General features: G+C 43.9%; 1 protein-coding gene across 4 annotated transcripts in view; it reads right to left on the reverse strand.

The window, feature by feature from the left end:
- The window catches only part of unc5a (unc-5 netrin receptor A), a 163,036-nt gene that overhangs the window by 8,122 nt on the left and 131,040 nt on the right, over positions 1-23,874 (reverse strand). For 2 of the 4 annotated variants that reach the window (XM_033633372.2, XM_033633374.2), the window contains 6 exons: positions 19,834-20,064; positions 18,792-19,091; positions 13,069-13,156; positions 12,430-12,598; positions 9,620-9,853; positions 214-363 (listed from right to left, as the gene is read on the reverse strand). In XM_033633372.2, the coding sequence (XP_033489263.1) occupies positions 214-363; positions 9,620-9,853; positions 12,430-12,598; positions 13,069-13,156; positions 18,792-19,091; positions 19,834-20,064 (1,172 nt within the window). The remainder of the gene's footprint in view (positions 1-213; positions 364-9,619; positions 9,854-12,429; positions 12,599-13,068; positions 13,157-18,791; positions 19,092-19,833; positions 20,065-23,874) is intronic. The other 2 variants (XM_033633375.2, XM_033633373.2) reach the window with 1 other exon arrangement.

The raw sequence follows: 23,874 nt of genomic DNA on the forward strand, positions 1-23,874 counted from the left end.
CTTCTTTAATTTCTCTGGATGGCTAATTTAAAATAACTCGAGACAACATGGATTTTAAATTGAGAGTAGAAACAAACACATTAGAGAGCCCTGTAACCGCTGACACACAAATTTGACAGATTCGGTCAGGCACTTCTATTACATCTCCGTGCTCCCGCTCTGATCTGGAGTGACTCCCTGCCCCTGCGGCCCCCGAGGGCCGCCCCAACACACCTGGTAGCCGGCTAGCAGCTTGCTCCTCCAGTGCGCCTGGGGCATGTCATGGATGGACAGACGCAGGTTGTGGTAGCTGTCTTTGAAAAGCAGGACGTGGGGCTCGTCAATCAGCCGACCCCCGAGCTGCCGCTCCATCTGCATCACCTCCTGATGAAAGAGGGAGAGAAGCGGGGAGAGGAGAGGCGTCAGGGCTCAGAGGAAACACATTTACCATCACAGTCACAGAGGTAAGTGAAAATGTGCAAAACAATCCATAACTGTGTAGGTTTCCTGTTTACACGTTTTATGGTGCCTCACTCACACAAAGCTGTACAGTTAGGAACAAAATTTGTCTGCATATACACACTGGGAGAAATACAAAGTCATACAAAAGAAGGTAATGGTGGGAACACACTCATACATACACACACACTTACACACAAAGGCTTGCTTCCTCACACACACTGCAACACAAACAGCACGAGCATGAGGCGGGGGTACGGCACATCTTAGGACAGGAAGATAGTGTCCCTGCATGCGGCCGCAGCGGGCTGGACCGACTTGTCTCCACAGCGCTTTAATGTCACCACAAGGTTGATCCCCTGCCTCAGTGTGTGTGTGTGTGTGTGTGTGTGTGTGTGTGTGTGTGTGCACGCGCCCAGCTTCCAGCAACTGCATTAGCATGCAAATACTGCAACCATCCCGGCCTACTAGCTACCTGGGCTGTGATGAAGTAAGTGAACGAGCCATTAGTCAACTGCTCATTGTTCTCGCATGGCGAATCTCCTTAATTTCATTTTTGTTTTTGTGCCAGGAGAGATTTGTAAATGCATGCTTAATATTTTAATCTCTGTGGGACTTGCTCAGTGGACCATTTGTTGCCATCCAAATGACCATCTGGAATGGGATGATAATATCCGCTGCATTTTCCTCTGATCTATCAATTCATTTTGAGCGGGATGCTTTGTGCTGAACAAGTCTGTAAGAATCCGACACTTTGGATGGTGTTCACATGCGCTACCTCCAATCAGAGGAGCATATTACAACAACAACAAACAGACCTCCAAAATTAGTAGTGTGAAAAGACCTCAGAAATAAGATATGCTCTTTTAATCTGTCTGAAGAGGGAAACAAGATGGCAGCAGAGGGAAAACAGGCAGCCAGAATGCGCCTCGGAGGCTAGGAGACATATCTCAAAGACAAAGGCTCCAAGAGGGAGATGTGCGTATAGATAATGGCCATATGTTGAGCGCTGCATGCCAGCATGGTTGCCCATGGTATGATTTCAGCAAAGACATCTAATTAAGGTGGAGAATGGCAGTAATTTCGATCTGCACAACACAGATTCAATTTTCTGCCCTCTTTCCCAGGAATGGGCTAGACTGATTCCAATTATAATGGAAAGGAAGCTGTTAATTATCCATTTGGAATCTCTACCTGCTTTTGTTATTTGATGTGCTCCCTCCTTCACTGAATGAGCACTTTTTCAGGCTCGGCCTGAGAATTGCATTTCCATGTTTGCTCAGCGCATTGCTAATTTCCATGTTTGCTTACTGCTTATCTTCTTGTTAACACGAATATTATGCCCCCTGTGATTATCCATCTCCATTCCTGCATTTACACTGCTTTATTTCTTTCAACCAAAATGCCACAGCACATTAAAGATGTGTAATGATCTGACTGTATGTAGCTTGCTGGAATATTCTCCTCACTGTGCTGCCACGCCGGAGCCTTGTGATGTTACCCAGCCCACTTACTCAGAGAGGGAAGGTCAGACAATGGCTCTGAATCAAAGCGTCGAGGTCTAATGAGTTAATAACAGGGGGCAGTGCATTCTGTGCAGAATTAAAAGCCCTCTGTTATTATGTCTCTTACGCAGACAAAAGGCACATTTTGAGGGCTTCCAGAGAGGTTCATTTAACAGAGTTCTTAAGCACAATTATTTGTTGGGGGTGATTAGCATTGCAAATTGGGGCGGGTGGACTTTGATCAGGTCTTTGACCTATAGCAGCAGATCTTTAGGCCTGCTAGCAAGAGGAGGCGTGCAGCATGCCAATTATCTAATTATCAACATATAGCTACTAGAATGAATACTAACTCGTCTGTCTAGCACTTTGTCAGGTTCAAGGCTGACATGGCAGGATTACAATCAAACAGGGTCTAGGGCATGGCACTCCTGCTGCCTGACAGGGACACTGAGCTCACTGAGGGAAAATACACAACACAAGGTGATACTTTAAAGTGTGGACATGTCCTCGCTTTCAACTGCCTCGCTTGTACGTTGTTTATGTGTGTCTGAGTGTGTGTATTAGAGTGTGTTTTTGTGCAGGGTTTCAGCATATGTTCTGGACTGAGAGAATAATGGCCCTCTTTACGCCCCATTATCCTGTTAACAAATGACAGTGTGAGCGAGCTAATAGATGAGAAGCTAAATTTGACCATATTATTTACTCTTTCTGAGGGAAAACAATGCAAGGTTTTGAACAAGTTTATCAAATCACATTTTAATCAACTCGCAGCTAAATTGTGTTTCCATTTAGTGGAGATAAGGAGAGCGGTTTCTCCTTAAGACACCCTGACCCTGTACAACTGTGGCACCATTAAGATGCATGAGATGGGCGAGAAGTTCAAGTACTGCAGGAGAAAAACCCCTTTTGTTCTGACGGAATTCGAGATAGCCTGTGGTGTGTGTGAAGACTGTGAATTTAGAGTCAGGCAGAGCCAAGACCACCCCCTGACATTCAATGAGGCTGGCTAAAGAGAGTGAGATAGAGCAGGGAGGAGTGAAAAGAGTAGGAGCAAGAGAGAAGAGAGACAGAGGCAGCTTAACATTTGTGTCTCCAGGTCACTAGAGTGGCCAGCTTTAGCAGGAGAGATAACAGGATTACTGCAATCATGGCCACAGTTTTTCTATGACTTCAACCCCCTTCCCACCCTCACTCATCTCCCACCACGCTCCTCACCCATCCCCTCATCCTCTCAGCTTGGACCAGAGCTGGGACTGTGATGGACTGGGGCTGGGCTCCACTGGGAAACAAGAGACACTCATACAGCTAATCTCTTCGGGCTGGTGCTGACAGAAAGAGGTTAGCGGCTGCACCAAACTCTCTCTTGCAACAAAAACAGCCAGCCATCGGATGCAGGAGAGAAACACAGTCTAAACAAATCAAAGTATTAGCAGCGGCCTATATATATAGATAGACACATGAAAAGAACTGGACTGGTTCAAAGCTCCAGATTAAAACAGGCTACTTTCCGCACAGCAAGGTCATGCTGCTACTATTGCTGCTGCTATTGTTCTGGATTGGTTGTAATAAACCGATTAACTTACAATAACTAGCTCTGATGGGGATTATAAGTAACGTTTGATCAGTTAATTAGTGAAGCCACATGTCATCCGAAACACAGAGAGATACACAACCTTTAATATCCTCATAAACTCGTCCTCACCCCCCTGCCCCCCTGCTCTTTGCAATGTTGTGTCCTCATGTGCTTAAAAGTGTGCATTCATAGCTGACGATCCGTTTTCAGAGCTGCTCTTTTCAGGCAAATGCATTTGTTTATAGAGAGTAGCCTGGCTATGTGGGCTCCATAAATCTGTGTATTTGTCAGCAGGATGTGACAGGCTTTTCCTCTCTGACTGAGAGTCTATCAGTCTGAGCTCCAGTGGCCGTGCCCGCTACAGTCAACTCTGATTAATAACTACAAATAGAAGGGACTTGTCTGCTCAGTTATAAATGGGGACTGTGTTTGCTAGGGAAAAGATGCACATTCTGCCTGATAAATCACAGAGCAGGATGGGGGGAAAAAAAACAGCACACAGGAACACAGAAATATAATATGGAAACAATTTCTCTGCTGGGCTCAGTGATAAAGCTGACTGTCTTGTTTAACTTAATGCCAGCAATTACTGGGCTATGCTCTTGTTTTTTTTTTTCCTAGAATTCCTTGCCAGTTACTATTCTGATGGAGGGATCAGAAAAACGGTTTATATTACACTCTCTAAATGCTGGGTCTCTCTCCTCTGATACATTAAAGCAAAAAAAGTTTCAGCTCAAATGTAGCCTGCTCCTCAGGAGCTCAGGAGGGGAATGCGATAGTGGAAGGGAGCACATAAACTGTTTATGAGCCCTTTTATACGCAAATAAGAATAATAGCTTGAGGTCAAACACTGTATAAAAGACTCCAGGAGCCACTGTTTAACCAGTTGGACATCAATTAAACAGCCATTTAACACCAGTACATACATTTTTACAATCAAGAGACAAAAAGCTGAATGTATCGGCCTCATTACATGAATATTGATGAAAGCGTAAATTCTGTAGTCTGAAATACAATACTGGGAGTACAAACGGAGTCAACTCAAACAGTTTTTTTCACCATTTGGGGAATTTTATGGCTGTTAAATGTCATTTAAATTCACTACAATGATGATTAAAGGGTCTACAGCCGTGCTAGAGGCTCTGTGAGACTCCACTCTCAGGCACAGCACTGCTTTGAGCTAAATGCTAACCTCAGCATGCTCCCATGCTCATTGCTCACAGTGACAGTGCTGACATGCTGATGTTAAACAGGTATACCGTGTTAATTGTCTGAGTTTAGTGTGTTAGCATCATTAGCTAAATAGCCCTAAAGTAAAGCTGATGGGAGTGTTATTTGGTGAGTGGGTGTTGCAGTGATGCTATTTTGAAGGCCATCCCAGAAATTTACATTGCACTGGTTCCCTTGACAAAGAAGCCAGCAGGATTTTTCCATTGGATTCTGGATTATTGCAGAAATGAAGCTCTGTGGCATAAAGGGTTACAACAGTTTGAGATTGAACTGTATGATAACTGTCTTAGAAAATACCATGGTTGAAAAGTTTCACGGTATTCATTCATTTACCATAACCACTTATCATGTTACGGGTCGCGGGGGGGCTGGAGCCTATCCCAGCTGACATTGGGCGAGAGGCAGGTCGCCTGACTATCACAGGGCTGACACATAGAGACAGACAACCATTCACACTCACATTCACACCTATGGACAATTTAGAGTCACCAATTAACCTGCATGTCTTTGGACTGTGGGAGGAAGCTGGAGTACCCGGAGGAAACCAACGCTGACACGGGGAGAACATGTAAACTCCACACATAAGGGCTCCCCCACCCTGAAGTTCAATCCCCCCACCTGGGTTCAAACTAGGAACCCTCTTGCTGTGAGGCAACAATAGTATCATGGTATATGGTACACAATTATTGTGGTTATTATCAGTAACAGCAACCATAAGGAAATGATAAAAATAGGATTTTTTTGGTTGATTAAATTATTTATCATAACTGAAACTCTAAGTTTGACATGCAGTCAAGGAGGGAAGGAGATGCGCATATGCTGGTGAAATTCTCTGTCCAGTTGCATTTTTTTCCAATACTGCAGAAAAGTACAAGGTATGATAACCATCAGTTGTCATACCTCAGTATATCTTTAAACCAGTATACTGCTGCAACCCTGGTAGCAAACAAGATGCTTTATGACACTTACTTGTTTTGTTCAACAAGATAATCCTCACAAATGAACACCAATTTCATGATTTTTTAAGTGCACATGCTGTTGCCAGAAGTAAAAAGCATAAGTAAAGCTATAAAAAAAAACTACACCATGATCACAACTTCATCATCACCATCACAATAAGCCTGTTATAGTCTACTTTTGCCACTTGTTAACTGCCTTTTTTAAAGCATGTAAAAGCTTTAGAAATTACAAGTGCGGTATTTACTGACATATTTTATGTTGTAGAACAAAACCTGAAAGTCTCTTAAGCTTGTGTTAACCACAGACCTTATTTCAAGCATCTAACCAAAAACACATTAAAAAAACACTAACTTAAAGTCAAGGGAATCAGAAGTGCAAAAGTGCAAACTCATTCCAAGGTTTTCAGAGTCATTGGCATCGCTCTTTTAGAGGTAAAGTCAGGGCGTCACTAGTCTGGCTCACAGGATGTAGACTGTGGGTACAAAGCATGTCATTGGCCTCCCCTCTCGGATAGTAACAAGCCTCTGCTTTCAAAATCCCCATTGATGCGTGAAACTAGTCTCACATAGCCAGACGCTGTGTGTGAAACAATATCCGAGCTAGCAGCAAACACGCTCAAATGTCTTTTAATGTTTCATGTGTTTTGTCTTTCTCAGGAGTTTAGTGTTCACACCTGCAAAAGTATTTGGGAAGGGCACCGTTGCTGCATCTAGGCTTGGCAACGCCCTTGACAATTGTGATTGGTTTAAAGAGATACACACAACCCACACAGCTTGAGATAGGTCTGGCTATGCGAGATTAAGGGATCACAAAAGACAGTATGATTCATCCTCTGGGGGATATAAATGTCAAAGCAAAATTTAATGGGAATCCATCCAATAGTTGCTGAGATATTCTGTCCAGATCAACATTGCCATCCATAGAGTTTTGGCAACACAGGAAAAAATATCTAGGTATTCACTGCAAAATCTAGTGGATTAGTATTTCTGGTGGTCCCTCAAAAAAGTCTAGCACTCAATACAGAAAAACTGACTTGTGCTTCAACCTCTGTAAAAAATAAATCTGACAGAAAGTGGGTGGTTTATAAATCATTTGTCATGTTTTTTTTATACTGTACAACAACACTGGCCTCACAAAACACAGACAAGTGGGTGTAAAGGGAGAACATTTGGTTATCAATAAACACCGGGATATTTTGTTATTGTTCCACTATTCAAACGTGGATTATGCTCAGTGGTAAACATACTGAACATTTTATCCCCCACACCAAAAGCTGACAGCTTCTGAATATCGCAGCTTAATGTAAAAAAAAAAAAAAAAAACTAGCAGCACCGTATTCCGATCCTAAAAAGACACCTTGGTCGGCACCCTTCCAGTTTAATTACATGACGGTGTTAGGTCTATCTCTGTACCGAGTTGGAGGCTTGGTTCACTGCAGGTGTTTCAATCAGTTGTGGGATGGCAGAACATCAGTGAAGCTCTCCCACAGGTCTAGCTGGGAACAACTGAGTGCACAGTGAGGGCGCTACCAAACGCTGATCATGTCTCCTCTGCTGCTGCGCCAGCCTTGGCTGGGCCCATCAAGAGTGGGACACACATTAAATATTAACTTAATTGGTCCCGGCAGAGCCCTGCTAACATATGGCAAGCATCAGACGGAAATGTCACTGTTTCCCCAGAGCCCCCGCACACTTAGGATCAAAGACAATAACATTGGTTCTAATCTGCTGTAATTGGGAGATAAGAGATTGCATGGTACAGCGTGCATAAGTGTAGCCTGCATGCATGTGTGCGCATGTGTTTGTGGGTGTGCGAATATGTCATTCTTACTGATGGAGGCTTGTCAGCGAAGACTGACAGCCAGCCAGGGGAGCGGAGAGAAAACCTCAGTATCCCTTTTGGTTTCTACAGTTCTTCCTGCCACTGAACAGCCAACAGAAAAGGCAGAGAAATGCCTTTTCTGTTCTGCTTTTTTTTCATCTCCCATCAAAAGTACAGCCTGTTTAATGCATGGAAAGTCGACTTCTTGTCTGAAAAGCGGGGCGCAGTTCCTTCGCAGGCTGCAAATGCTGTCGTAAAATTCACATGTACTGAAGGTGCACTGTACATCAACTCAAACATAAAGAATGCTGCTGTGCCACTCCACCGTACCACCTACTGTTACTCCAACACCGCTGCACACCACAATTAAGTCTAATGGTAGCCATAGTGAAAGTGTAATCATAAATGGTGCATTTTAAAGATAGTGATTAGTGATTAGGCTGAACCTCTCCAGGGAAGTTTAATCTCCACTCAAAGTGGTTAATGTACTTGCTAAATGAACTGCTCCCTCCATAATAGCATCAAGAGCAGTGTGAAGTCGAGATTACTAAACAGTGTGGGCCACGTTCTAAATCACTCACTAAAAACTACAAAACCCTGGAGACGCCGTGGCTTACCACAGGACCAGGTTGTGTGAGAGACAGGGAGCTAATGCACTCAAGGGTGTCGAGGGAGCTGCAGAGTATGGCAGCACAAGTGCTGGAGTCAACAAGCTCAGATGTCCTTTTCCTGGCTAAGAGATCGGGAGAATAGCAGAACAAGAGCTAGCCAGAGGGAGACACACACACACACACACACACACACACACATACAGAAAGAGTTTTTGTGCACCAGCAGCCTTCCTGCATCCAACACAGGACGTGCAAGGTCATTTCAACAGTCATACTGCAGCAAAACACCACTGGGTCACCCGATGATCTGAATATATAAAGACAACCATATCATTACAACTGCTTTGATAGCTAGTAAACAAAAGGGGTTGATATCTATCTGTAAAAAAAAACCCACAGCACAGGCTGTAGCTCCTGCATGCTACATTTTACATTTATTCCTACGTAAGAACACAGTTGAATGTCAGCCAGCAATTTCCCTGAGCGCGCCTGCTATCATGCAATAGCTGTCAGAAACAGAGAAAGATAGCAGCAGGGGCAGAATTGAGCCACTAAAAGACAGATGTAAGCTAGGAGAGGTTTTGGTAATTCTCACCCCACAGCTAGAGCCTGTGCACAGTTCTCATCTCATCTTCAGCTCCCTGAATGTGAGAGTGCTAATTTCAGCTTGAGCCCCCACCGCCTCCCATTGTTTATGTCCCACAGCCATCCATAGATTGTGCCAGTGGCGAACCTCTGCACAAGGAGGTCAGCCATTACACCTGGCAAAAGTGGACTCGAGTGGGAAGTGGCTCTTGTGGCTGTGGGTGGTGTCAGACGAAGAGAAACAGCTTGGAGAGAGAAAGAGAGGTGCGGAGAGAAAGAGCGAGAGCACAGGGGTTGCTGGGAAAAGATTGGGGCAGGCTCTCCTTTTAATTTACTAATTAACCATGCAAATGAAATCTTAACAGGCTACTCAGAGGCAGTCCTCGGGGGAGAGAGGAAGGCATTAGTGCTTGATTATACTCTGTCCATGTGGAGAGCAAAAACGAGAAGCGGAATATGCTGTTGAACAAAGTGATGGGAAACTTCTTGGCCCACGGCAGCCGAGCGGAACTACTGACAGCATGAAAGGAATTAAACATCTCTGTAGGCATGCACACAAAACACACTCAGAGATTGTACTATATACCATGATTAACCTGGACATATGCATTGTTTCAATAGACTCAGGGGGAGACATCACCACCACAGATCACACACCCTTGAACTGCACATAGTGTAATAAGGCCTGCAGTATTGTTCAATTTACCGTGGCTACGCCTAACTCCTATATGCATGCGCTGATTTCTACTAACCTTCCAATGTGACAGACAATGCTATTACACATAATAGCCTACCTATCACTCAGGTGATGCAGAACCCATCAACCATGCGATCTCAGGCTGAGAAACCGCCAGCCAAACAGAATAACAGGCAGCGCTACATTTGTCACAATTTACCTTAAAGACGTCTTGTGTGTCGTCCATGCAGTAGACCCTGATGTTGTACTCCAGCGTGGAGCAGTATGCATCGGAGAAGAGCACCAGCCTTAGGCGCTTGGCAGCACCCATGTGCAGGGACTCTCCCACCAGGGCGAGGGTGCCCAGTTGCTCCGTGAAAAGCCGGCAAGTTTCTGCCTCGAGCTGGCAATAATAGGGCTCCGACACCAGCTCCTCCCCCATCAGCAGGACGTCCTGGAGGAGGCGAGTGGGAGAAAAAAAAAAAACAACAAGGTGTGGATGGAAGGTCAAGCACCCAATTTATGTAGGAGGCAAGGGTAATGTGTTTGCCTGGGTACCTGATGTCTTTGTGTGTGGGTGTGTGTTTGTAAATGGGTTGTTTGGAAGGTAGTTTGGTGCAGTAGCAAGGCCTCAAACTCTGCTGTGTGACAGAGTAATGCTTTAGCCAAAGGTCTTTGAAAGAATACTTCACCTCCAAATGATCACTGGTATATCAATTACTCATCCTGCATTCTGTTGAATTTGTGAAGGAAATGCTGTTTATCTCGCATGCCCCTACGGTGAACGAAGAATCCAAAAACGAAGAAAATTCTTGATGAAGTAAAAGGGGTGCGCGTTTTACAGCAGCTGGAGTTTGGGTTTGAAGAAAGCATAGATTAGCTGACGTACTGAAGATACGACTGGACACCCATAATTTTAGTTCATCAAGAATTTCCTCTGTTTGGATTTTTCATTGACCGTTGAGGCATGCAAGAAAAAATAAGTATTTGCCATGCAGTCAATGTAACACAAGGCAAATGGCTGATGTACAAATGCTAATCTGGGGCTGAAGTATTTCTTAGAGGTAATATTACATAACTTTTGAATAACCGTTTAGATCAGGAAAAAAAAAAAACCTTTGTTCTTGCTTCAGATTCCCTTTTCACTGCAGTACACCTACCCCATACTGACATGAAGCCACACATTGCCTCATAAAAAGACACACATCCTATAGAAAACCATCAATTTACTTAATAATGCATGAACGAGGTACTCAATTGACATGAAAGGAGACTCAAATAGATTCCTGGCAAGAATAGATGGTGCTGGAGGAAAGAAAAAACGGTGGAGGTGCAGTAAATATCGGATTGTTGGGATTTCCGGAATTTCCTTCAGCCTTTGAGATTTGTCAAGGAAGGTGAAAACAACTTAGCCAATTTATCTGCAAAACAACACTCTTGCCTGATGGCGAAAAGCATTTAAAAAAAAAAAACATCAACAGGCAGTACAAGAATTAATTGGTACTTTAATTTGCCAAGTAGAAAAAAAAATAAAGACAGATTTAAACATGTTGGAGAAGCAACATCTTGCATTTTTCTCGCTTTGTTACAGAGCCGAAGTGCCATATCACAACTGAATCTCTAATAAAGATGACAGACTTGCGAAAACATCCCATCCCATCACAGTACGCGATGGTTTTATGAGATAATTCCACTGCTCTCCGGGCTAATTTGATGGGGACAAATTGGACCCAAGGTGACAACATTTTCTCTGAAATCCCATCATGCCAGTTGACTGACTCTTCTCATTACCCAATCAAGCTGAAGAGAGCATTCTGCCTGCCAAATGCCCAGCAAGCCCCTCTAGGATCGATTCAACCAGACACCATCTACATCAATAGAATTAGTATTGACACAATTCATTTGCTATGCAACCACAATGGAGTCTCACTTTTTCATCATCTTAATATTTCTTCCAAGTGGAGCAGAGAGTGGGGTGGCTCGATTACACCACTGAGCGCTCACTCTAAGAGCAATTAATTTCTCCTACTCCTTCTGCATGTCCATTTTCACCATCTCTTTATGCCTCTCTCTTCTTTCCCGGGCCATATTTCCAGTCCTCCACTCCTCCTAATCATTCCTCCACATATACATTACCTGCTTGTCCACTGTGCCTTTCCCTTCTTTGCCTCCTTTCTTTCATTTTCCTCCTCTTCACACTCTCTGTGGTTGCTTTCACTCTCATTCTCTTGTCCACCTGGCACTTTTTTTTCCTTTGGTGGACACGCAGTCAGGCCGTTGGGCTATATTTGGTCCGGCTGATGATTAAAAGTGCTGGTCTAACCTCTGCTGCAGACAGGCCAATCCATCCCACAGACACCCTACCGCTGCCACACACGGGGAGGCTGAATAATTTATGCACAATATCGAACATGAAAGAAGACCTACTAACACTCCGAAGCCCACCAGCACCCTTTCCAATCTCTACGGATTGCGAAGATGTGTATACTGCCTCTAACCGCATTTGTTTGCACAAGAATGTGTGTGTGTGTGTGTGTGTGTGTGTGTGTATAGACACCAACACTCTTTCCAACTCTATCCTATTGGAGCCTGGCAGTTCTGGTTACTTTAAAATTCCATGGATAGAAAAAACGGGGAGGGAACTCTGTAATTGGAAGCAGCGGTCAAAAATGGTCAAGGAGCACTCAGGAGAGTACTTTGAGGATCAGTAATTTGCTTAGAGAATTTCTGTTTTGAGAAACATGTTGCCTAGCAACCCTTGAGCTGGAGAGCGCCACTGCTTCTAGGCTTTTGTTCCAATGAGAAAACACCTGATGGTCAATATAATTTAAACTCTATAGAGTGGATGAGTGCTGGGCCAGAGCTACTGCCTCTATGCAGCACTGAGTGCCAGTTTCAAGTCACTGCAGAGCAAGTTTGTACTTTTTCAAAGAAAGCTCTCAGTGAGTTGAGTAAGACTTAACAAATTCACTGGGTGGCAACTTTGTCTTTCTATGGAGGATTTGTGCTGGAGTTATAGTGCTGTCTCACCTCCCAAGTGCCCTCATAGTTCTGCTTCTTGAGGCGGACGGCCCAGTTATCGAGGCATGCGTCAGAGCAGTGGTCCATGCTGAGGATAACTGGCCGGCTCAGGACCACCCCTGGAGGGCCACAACTCACAACGGGGCTGAGCAGAGTCTGGCAGCCGGCCAGGGGTAACCTACACCAGGAGAGAGAGAGGGAGGTGAAATGACTTCAGATGAAGTGCTTTTACTCATCAAGTTATTAGTGAGAATTTACTGGTCTCTTCTAAGCAGGATGTGATACTGTCAGCTCTGCAAATGATCCAGCAGCTGTAACGGAGAATAATAAAAAGCGTGCTGGACTTACTGACTGGTTGGACCTAGTTGTGATGACTGAGTGATAACATAACACTATCACAGCATGCTACAATGACTGTGCCTTCTGAGACTGAGCGCAGCAAGCCAGATAAACAGTGTTTTCCAAACAATTCATTTAACTTAAATGGTGCACACCCCGGTAAAAGGCTACGTTATTTATTTACATCCCTCCTCCACAGCACTGGCACAGACTCTTAAGCCTTTCCTAATGGAACAGTAGAGCATCAAAACAAACAGCCTAGTAGCATCCAGGGAAGACTGCCAGTTAAGCAGTGTTAAAGAGACCCACCTTAAATCTTCCTTCCTCTGAACAGTGAGATAAATCTCATAGATCTTTCCTCTGGGGATGGCCTCGGGAGGAATGAGCAGACTGATTCCTAATGCAAATAACAACAAAGGGAGAGAGAGAGAGAGAGGTGGTGGTGAGGAAGAGGGGGACAGGCTCATTTGTTCTGACTGAACAACGCTTTTGTCATCTCACAAAAGGAAGCCAGCCCACTCAACAAAACTGTACGGCTGCAGAGGAAAAAAAAAAAACAAATCTATTCTGAAGGTCAGAGGCAGCCTCCGTCAGGTACAGTAGATGCAAATCTCTGCACTGGCAGCCCAGGCGGCACGCGTCCCCGCGGTCAACAATTAGCTGAGACAAAAGCACACACTGCATCGCAGTTTAAATGTCCTCCGTCTGCCACCAAGTAGATAATTGAGACCATGGAACAGACTACTCCAGGAAAATTACACTTCCCCAGGAGAGTGTGGGAATGCACCTTGGAGAATAGAGAGAGCTATTGAGGTAGTTTGAGTGTTGTGGCAATAGTGTTGTGATTCTCACGCCAAAATCATCCACTTAGAATCCTATTTAAGATGTGGTACAAACAGTGACTGTGTGACACAGTCTTAACAGTCTCGGGATTGTAAACTGGGTCTGTTTACCATAAAAACATCTGTTTGAATAAGGCGAAGGTGCTTTGAATACTCACAGCCTTGTCTGAACCTATAAACTGTCTTCTCTGTGCTCGCTTTGAAACTGTGCTAAATGACAGCATATCTCCTCTGAGTGGATACAAGTGCTGATTTTTTGTTTTTCTGCGTCCCAATGAGAAGACGGGTGCCAATGCGTGGTATAGTCTACATGGCTTTGTGTTAATCCATGCATAAAATATCTGTAAGAGAGCGGCAGAGAGGCAGAGAAAAGAGTAAGGGAGAGATAGAGAGTGATGGCAAGGAAAACACAAGAAGAAAAGACCTTTTCTCCCGCAAGATGCTGGCTCACTGGCACTGTCATCGGCTAATCTGGACAGCCTACAATGAGCCAAGTGAAAACACTGTCTTCCAGTATAATTATATAAGCTCTGTACTCAGCTAATGTGAAGACGAGAGGCAAAATAGGGGACTAATGATGGTGGGCTTTTTTTTAAAAATCTTTCATCAGACTTATCTTTAATGGACTATCTCTATTCCTCTGTCCATGCACGTAGCACACAAGTGACACTTGTGGACATCAGCTACACATTCAACCAGCTCTGTAAGAAGAGAGGGGCCTAATTGGAATAATTTGCTCAAGGTTTTATTCCAAGAATCTTTCAGAGGAGAGGACTCTTTATTTTACAGTTCATCATCTTGTCACTGTTCTGAGCGCAGACTATTTGTACTCTGCAACTGTGTTATTGACAAAACATTTTACTCAATCACACATAATAAGACCTTGCTTTTTTTGTATGACTTAACTTCGGGATTAGCCACTTTTTAGTTCATATAAAAAGAGCAGCCGCGCACATCCAAAAAGTGAAGAAGGTGCTGGACTAAAAGAATTAAACTAAACAAACAAAGAAAAGTCCGCACACTTCAGCTCCCTTTTTAGGTCCATTTATTCCATCATCATGGAGTGACGTTTCGGGCCACAGGTGCCCTTCTTCAGACTCAGACTCGGTCTGAAGAAGGGCACCTGTGGCCCGAAACGTCACTCCATGATGATGGAATAAATGGACCTAAAAAGGGAGCTGAAGTGTGCGGACTTTTCTTTGTTTGTCCACTTTTTAGTTAAACAAGGAAACTTTTCATGTGCGTTGCTGGTGTCTCGTCTTTTTCCTTAGATCAGTTAAAAACCCATTTGTATCACAGAGAGAAACACAGCCTGTGCACTAAGCTGTTTTGTATGAAGCGCTCAAACACTTTTATGTGTGTTTTTCTGGTACAAACCCATTAGGAAGCCCACATGCACAAGATTTAAAGGCTGAATGATCGGGGTAAGTTTCAATGAGACAGTGAGACATTTATGGGACTGTTACTGATAAATGTTCCTTGTTAATGTCCAGCCAGAAACACTGTGTTATTTATGCAGGTGTAATAAAGTTTCTGTAAATGTTGTTATTTATGTACAAGACGTGACACTGTGTGAAATGTGCAATGCAAATAAAAAACCAACTTGTTCCCATAGTATTTCTACATGTAGTAGCAGATGTTACATTGTTTAGGTGGAACTTTTCTTGTTTGTTTGATGTGTAGCAGCAAACACAACATCCTACAGAGGATTACAGAAATCTCCTTTTCCTTACACAACACAGACTTACAATGCTGTGTCTACTCAAACAATACCTGAGTGAAAAGTTCTCTGCTTTTACTTTGCAACTTTAGAATCAGATTTAGTTTCTATTCATTGCCTTGGAGTTTTCATGAATCACATTTAAGGATTACAGCTGGAAGCGGCAAACTGGTCCGGACCTAGAAAAAAACCCACATTGTTGCCTTTTACTTTGGGCCCATTTTCTGTTTACATCAATTTATTAAAATGAACCAAGAGCTGTAATCATAAAGACTTACGCAGGGCTCAATTATAAGGATTGCCCAATTGCCCAGGGCAAGTAAAATGCCATGCAGGCTAGTAAATCTAGCAACTCAACAGAAATAAACACATTGTATTTTTCCAGAGCTGATGACAAGAGTGAGAAATCTTGCTTTCTTTTCATCTCTGTTGAGAGCTGCAGATGCGCAGTACTGATCAGCCACTTGCAAAGACAAAGTTGCTGAAGCGCAAGTGAGCCTTTCAATTATCCTGGAAGCAGGAGGTTAGCTGGATGACGAGGATGTAGGGGAACCTCAAACTAGGCATTGCAGTTTCCCACAAGTCTGAGAGCAAGGCGGATAACATGGGGTCGTCAAAGGCACGTCAAGTTTCTGATTAAATGTGACAATTCACTGTAGTCTTTGTTGTTATTTAAAAATAGGGGTGAGTAAAAAAATGATACAGCATAGTATCGCAATATTTTGCGTGGCAATATTGTACTGATACACAGATGCCAAGTACTGCTCTTTTATTGTATACATTATTAGTTTTTACAAGTACACATTTTTATACAACGTTTGGTACTAAAATGAAAAAATCAATTGCTTTTTTGGTCCACTAGATGGTGCTGTTTTTTTTCAGTCAGCGGCATTTGGCAGGAAGTTCATCAAAACAAAGAGGGAGGCACCAGGGAAAGAAATCAGAAATGCACTGTCAGCGTTTAAATCAACCGTTGGGACTTCTTTTGGATTTTTTAACACAGGAGGAAAGAAGGACTTGGATATGACAGGTGCGATTAACAAGCAGTGTCATATAAAAATACTCTGGTAATACTGCGAGAATGAGGGCTCACTTCACACACTGTCCACAGGTAGGGTTAGCCACTAATAGCCAAGCTAATGCTAAACCTGCTCTGTCAAAAAATCAACCAACACTGGACGAACTTAGCTTGACAAAACTACCAACTCTGAGGGAGCGAAGAAAAACACAGTCCATCAAAGCAAAGCAAAGATCTAAATCCATACAGCGTTGTTTAAATCGAAGGCTTTTGTTACATGCTAAATACACTGGAACCCAGATATGTGACTCCGTCCCGATGTTTTTTCACCAACAAAGCCGTACCAAAGCTCTACAGAGAAATTAAGTATGACGTTGAGGAATCTTTGAGTACAGCAGGAACTGGCGACTGCTGTCTCTTGTTCTCCAAACTAGAGCTGTACAGGAAAGTCACACCGGAGCAAACATTGCAGACCTCCTGCAAAATGCAATGCAAGAATGGGGGATTGCAGACCAAAACCTTGTCGCTGTAACAGACAACGCTTCTAAGGTGGGTGTTACCATTCAGTTAGCGGATACCTGCATGTGAAGTGTTTCGCTCAAGTGCTTAATCTGGCCTTGCAGAGGGCGTTAAATCTTCCAACAGTTCAGTTTGTCAGGTGTATGCAGCATTTCTGACAGGTTTTATGACGCTGTTGGTCAGTCTGTCTGCTTTGCAACATATTTTGCTGCAATAAAAATGATTTAAGTCAGATGAACAGAGTGAAAACTTTATTTTATGAGGTAAAACTGATGTTGACTAAGTTTTCCTTTGGGAAAATAATTTTCAGTTGGAAAAAAGGTAATAAATATCAATATAAACACAATATATTTTATTGCAATACTCAACATATCGCAATAATATCGTATTGTGACCTAAGTACAATATGATAATATTGTATCATGGGTCCTCTGGTGATTCCAACTCCTATTTAATAACTAAAACAATTTGTATAGGGGCAAAAGTTTTTTATTTTGGGCAAGTAGATTTCTGACCCATTTGTTTGACCGGGCTTTTGGCAGGTAACTCATCGTTTGAACAGTTTTGGGGACTGTCCTCCAACATCATTAGTGCTCCATGGACTGATACCAATTTATGCTGCACTTTACTGCACCGTCTTTGTTTTTAGTCTTCTTGAATGTCATGAAGAGTTCTCAGGCATCTTTAGGAGCATGATTACTTGAAAGTGCAACTATACCTCATGTATCATTAAATGAAACAGGACAAAAACGAGGCTTGTCTTGATCATACAGCATCATCTCAGAAGCTGATCTAAATCTGTTAAAAAAGCGATTCCTGATGTGTATCAAATCAATGTACAGCCGATGTTAATAGAAGACCATTTGATAACCATTACATAACATGTAGGCATGTCATCATGTGAGTGTAGGGATTTTTCCTAATAGGTCGGAGAGTGAAAGGAGTTCAGAAGTGTGTTTGCATTTTAGCAGTTTGACATTAAGATTAAGGGAAATGTAGAGACCACAACCCCACTCTTAAGGTAGAAAATGCTTTTTTTGGTCCTGTTTTAATCTCTTTTTGATGTGCAAAGTGCAGTCTCAACTAATAAACTGAACTCTCTATGACCCCCAGAGAACCCAGTCAGAAAAAGCTCACATAATACACATAAGGAGCAGTAAAGTGCTCCATGATTACAGACCGTATGAAAATAATGAATGTAGCCACCATGGTGTCACCCATTAGTTTGTGGACTCGCATTTTGAAGCCTCGAGTTGGCTTTTTGGCTGTCAACATCTTGGATTTTTGGAGCGAGAAGTGACCAAATTTGGATGAGTGGGTGGAGCTGTAGAGGAGTGAGGGGTGGATATGACACATATTGTGGTGACACCTTGCAGACAGCTTGTCACTCGAAGCGGCCACACCCTTAGTTACGTGTAATTTTTACGAGTGAGTAATCTAAAAATTCACCCCCTGTACAGTTGACATGAATGTTGAAATTAGCTACAGACCAAAATTGTTTTTGTACCAGGCTGTAAACATGTTTATTTCTGCTGTAAAGCTGAGGGTCTTTGGGGATTGCCTCCTTTTTAGAGCCAGCCTCAAGTGGTCATTAGAGGAACTGCAGTTTTTGGCACATCTGTGTCGGTTTCATTTTTCAGCCTCGGAGGTTGCTGCTTGTTCATGATTGCTGTCATTTGATTTCTCATATAGGTCCATTATGAAGCAGGACGACATCACCAAAACTGCACAATCCTACCTGGCAGTCCATATGACTTTATGTTTACAGCTCTTAGTTAATTTAAAAACAGTTAGTGAGAAAACGAACTGGACCAAAACTAAAAAGGCAACAATCTATTTTCTTCTTCCAAACAAATTGAACTGAACTTTATGTGTGAAAGCCCCCTTTGAGACATAAATCTATGAACCCTATTAAAATAAACCAAGAACCCACCTGTGTTGGGAATCGTTAGCCTCCCTCCCAGGAAGTTGAAGGTCCCGTAGGAGGTGTTTGCTACATCGCGGGGCAGCGTTTTAAAGTAGCTCTGAGTGGACAGCCTGCTCACAAACTCAGCAGGGTCTGAGTTAAGCTTCCCGTTGTGCAGAGTGTGCGAGCCGTTGGGAAGCGGGTCCAGCAGAGGCCCGTTTGTCATTGAAAACTTCCCAGTGGCGTCGTGGCGAGAGCGCAGGGTGCCTTGGTAACTGGTGGTGGTAGTGGTTAAATCGGGCTGGATGGTGAGCAAATGGGAATTCTCTGTTTAAATATTAAAAAAGATAACAGACAAAAGCAAATGTGTGAAACTCCATGAGTGACAGGAGAGGAATGGGGGGTGTTGTACATCACAGAGACAGACCTCACACTCTCTCAAGCTGTTGCAACACACAACGAAAACTGAAACAAACACAGGAAAGACACATGGTGCTGAAAACAGAAGACTCACATACTCTTGACAATCCACAAACACAAATTCCACCCAAAGCCAGTCAATTCCCATCCCCTCTCTCTCTCTCTCTCTCCCTCTATCTCTGTCTGTCTGTTTAGCAACCACACAATCAATTCCAAACAGAACTCAGATACAGCTTAGCACCCAGAATGTATAAAAGACTTTTTTTAACGGTGAATCACAGGCACTGCAACCCAGTTCCCCATCTCCATCCAACTCAGACAGTTGTATTTCTATTACTCGCTGGTAAACCTCAGAGGCTCCGCACAGGCAGTAAACAGAGTGGGTACATTTCCTGACAATGAGGTGGTGGCGAAACATAATGTGTCAGGCAGGCAAATAAACAGCTCGTGCACAACACACACACAAACGCACAACATAATACATCTTGATCAGACCGAAAACCACTGTAAACACATTCACACCACCTCCACAACCACATACAAACACAGGATCAGTGGAACATGTAGATGGGTGCTGCACTGTCACAGTGGGCAGACGGACAGACCGACGGACGCACAGAGGAGGGTAGAACAAAGAACAGTGTCCTACTGCTGTGGGGGGGAGGCCTGCGTGGCCGCGGTGCCCACACACCTGGCTTGCTGGGCTTGATGCCCATGGGCTGGAAGCCAGTGGTGAGGATGGAGGAGTCCGCCACGTCGGCGTCCAGGCCCTCCTTCTTGCGCCGGTAGACCAGGACCACCACGATGAGCAGCAGAGTCAGACACAGGGCCACCGCTACCATGCCCACGTAGAGCGCCACGTCCTCTGCACCATTCACGGCTGCAAGGGGAGGACAAAAGAAAAGAAATCATTAATCACAACTGACATGTTAAATGACAAATACCAATGTGTGCTGCTTGAACATCTTTTAAAATCCTCTGCGAAAAGGTTTCACTTCAAACCGTTTAATAGCATGGTCCACATTCCTTGCTTGCCATCTCACTGCTTGACCTTGTCCTTGGCTGTTTGTTGCAGGGTTAAGAGAGCCAGCATTGGCAAAACCAACTTGATTTTAATAACTTTTTGAATTCCTAAAACTTCAATGTCAACCTGTGGACAATGGAAGAGGAGAAAGAACCAGTTTCTCAAGCCAGTTTGCAGCACTACCTTTCCTCATCTCTGCACCGGATATATATATCTTACATTCACATGTTTTTTCTCTCCCCTGTCTCTTTCTCTCTAAGCACACAACATGCTCCAGAGAGACAGTGCAAAAATGAAGGATTTGCTTATGAAATTCTAGCACCTCTTATTGAATGTCTCTCTCTCTCTCAAAAGCATGAGAGAGGAGCGGGAGCGTCTTTCTCCCAAAAGTACAGTATGAAGATGACAGCTAAGCCCAGACAAACAACGTGTGCCTGCATTTGTGTGTATGCATTGTGCGTGTGTGTTTTGCAGGAGAATGGGATTTGCTACGGCTGTCTCCCAGGGCTGGGGGAATTTGGTGGCGGAGGTGGAGGATGCTCCTGGGGCCTTTGTGGAGGGCCATTGTCCCTGGGAGCCATGGGGGCGTAGCGCTGTCAGCTGAACACAGTCAAGGAGGGGACGCATTGAGCTCTGCAGCTTTGAGGGATGGAGAACAACGGCAAAGGTTAAAGTGCTGCAGGCTGGCGTGTGGTGAGTCGACAACAAAAGGAGGACGGAAGCGGGAGGAGGAGAGCAAGTGTACAACACTGCAAATTAGAAATAAAGAAGGACAAAAATAACGACGAACAGGGGAGACAGCATGTGCCTGTTACTGACAGCATGTGCGATTTACATTTCAGCACGAGCGGCAACAACACGTCCAAAAGGTTGGTGTCAAAACCGACCTTATTTACATTAGATATGACATATTTTGATGAATATCTACAGACTGTCATGGTGCTTTTCCACCACTGTGTAATCTACCGCTCAACAGGAACCATGCTCAACCTTGGAAACACCGATTTGACAAGTTTTAATTGGTGTTAGTAAATCTGTGATATGAGAATGGCACAATTAAATTACCAGAGTGCTAACAGTCAAGTTTGAAAAAAAAAGAGAGAAAATGGTCCAAAAAGTATTTTTTCTCTGTGTCTCACTCTCATCTCTATTCATCGCTTTCATCCGTTTGTCCTTGCCTTCTCCTTTTGCTTTGAAAAATCCATTTCGCCGGACAAAGCCGCCTGACATACCCAAGTCTTTAAGAAAAATGCCAGAATCTATTTCATGGGTGATTATCTCAGTACAATCTGATACCTTAAGTAGCGGGATTATATGCAGCCGGGCTCTACAGCGGCCCGTTGTAATGCCAGAGATCTCTTGACATGCAATCAATTGTGAATGACTGGCTGAAGATAAACACAAGATCATGTGTTTTGCTCTTGACATTTCGTAGCGCATGTGCACACACCAAACGAACGACATGAAGAGTCCTACAGGATACATATACACCCTTCCTCCACCTCTCATCTTGTCCATTTACCTGCCTCTCTCCTCTGACTCCTCAGGGAAGCATTGAGGTGCTTAACTGTAAGCAGCCGGGCTAAACCTTCCACCTTCAACAATAAGCTCCAAAAAAGGAGGAGAGACTATGGCTGGACCTCTCATTAAAGTACCCGAATCCAATTGTCTCGGTGAGTCAAAGGCCAGACGAGGCTGTGATATTTGGACTCCTAGCGCTGCAGTCTACAGAGAGATGTGTAGTCTGACTAAAGACAAAACAACACCCTTCAGCGAGGAGACAGGCCAACCGGGTTGTGCTGATTGGATAAACATAGCTTTAGATTGGCCAGTTGCTGTTTACTTTCTAAGGGCAAACCAAAGGCACCTGGCTAACCTCTGATGCAAAGATCCAGTATCTCTACTCTTCCTTTTCCCCTTGCGCACACCATTATTGCACCCAGACAATAAAAAAAAATCAGTCAATCAGACAACTCTCTCTCCCTCTTTCTTCCTCCCTCTCTCCCTCTATTCTGTCTGTAATCTCTGGTGGCTTATCGGAGCATCGCTGAGTGAAGTTTTATCTGACCCACCAGGTGTCACAGTGAAACGATCCCGATGCTCACTACAACCCTGACCAGCAACTGCTCTCAGCTCCTCCTGGCCTCGTGCATTGATTTTCATGATGCCAGCCAATAATTGAAAGGACATCCATCACACTTTAATTGACATAGCTAATCAGGTTTTATAATTGGATGGGCTTTACTCTAGTCCCCCCTCTAGCGCGCCCTCTCTCTCCCTCTTTCTGCACACACACACTCCACCAATTTACCTCTCTTCCTCTCTGCTGCCCGGTGCTCCATTGCTCATTTCCACTTGACGTAATTGCTGGCGAAGAACTTTTGATTCTCTTTGTGTGTGACCTCTCTTTATGATTGACACCCGCCTGCGGATAATCTGTGCATGTGATGAGCTGTTTTCAGAGTTGACCCTGGGCCAATCTCTGTTTGTTCCCCTCTCCCTGAGCTTTCAGTTCAGCTCCTCAGACCCGCTCCAGGGCTGGCTGGTTAGGGATCAGTTTCTGACTTGAGATGGGCCAGCATGGACTTATAATTCATCTCCTCTGGGGCGATGTACCTGGATCCTGTTGAAGTTTGGACTCTTGCTGCATTGGCAGTCAGCACAATGTCTGCACCTGATAGTCCTCAACTCTCTCTACCTGCTCCTTTCTCTCCCCAGCATTGATAAATAAAAGCTTTGCAGCCTCCTGTGCCTCCTCCCTGGGCATTTATCAAGCGACCTGAGAATATATTTCATCCCATGGCCAATCCTAGTCACTCGCCTGAAGATGAATAACACAAGAGTTCTTAAGGTCAGGGAAATATGGCTACTAAAACTCTCAAAGTGAACGTGACCATTACTATCTCCACAATACAGTCGTCCCATCCCTCAGCGGGTCCTGGTGAAATATGGCCCAAAATAAATGTTCAGCCATTCCTCACACAGCCCGTGACCCCGCTCTGACAAACAAACCCATGACAAAAACATTCAGCTCCTTCGCCGCCAAATTAGCTCCCAAATTTAAAAACAGACTGAAGACGGATTAATTTGTTTTTGCACAATTATTTGAGACACCCCCAAAATGGGACGCTGCTGCAAATAAAGTTCATTACCTTCATTACACACATTAAGCCGAATAATTGTTTTTATGTTATCCTAATTTCATGTGCCTGAGAATACGAGCAGTATCATTTTTCCCCACTATCCTTTTTGTGCCCTCTAACACCTGTCTGCCATTTTGGCTCTGGCAGCCAGCCAGCGTATTTATTATTTTCCCTGCACAGATTTCGTCTAGCTCCATCTTGGGCTTCACTTGTTTGCTTTATGAAAATGATCCTGCCTGGGTCAGATCTGTTTATTTTTGAGCTGTAACACAAAGCTCGCTGCTGCACGTTGATGCTCATATATGCAATACCCAAAACAATAACCTCATCTAACGTATGCCATCCCTGGCCTAATGAGGGAGATTAGAGGTGTTTGTGAGGTCCTCAGACAGAGGACGTCTTTTGTGGCGGAGTAACTCCGGCTCACTCTGCAGCTGTATTGTTCGATTACACTGGAGAAGAGAAGGGTGCCTTTTGTTTCAGGGGGAAGTTTTCCATCTCAGCTAATAGCCTGCAGACATGG

The sequence above is a fragment of the Epinephelus lanceolatus genome, chromosome 7, assembly GCF_041903045.1.
Source record: "Epinephelus lanceolatus isolate andai-2023 chromosome 7, ASM4190304v1, whole genome shotgun sequence".
Lineage (NCBI taxonomy): Eukaryota > Metazoa > Chordata > Actinopteri > Perciformes > Serranidae > Epinephelus > Epinephelus lanceolatus.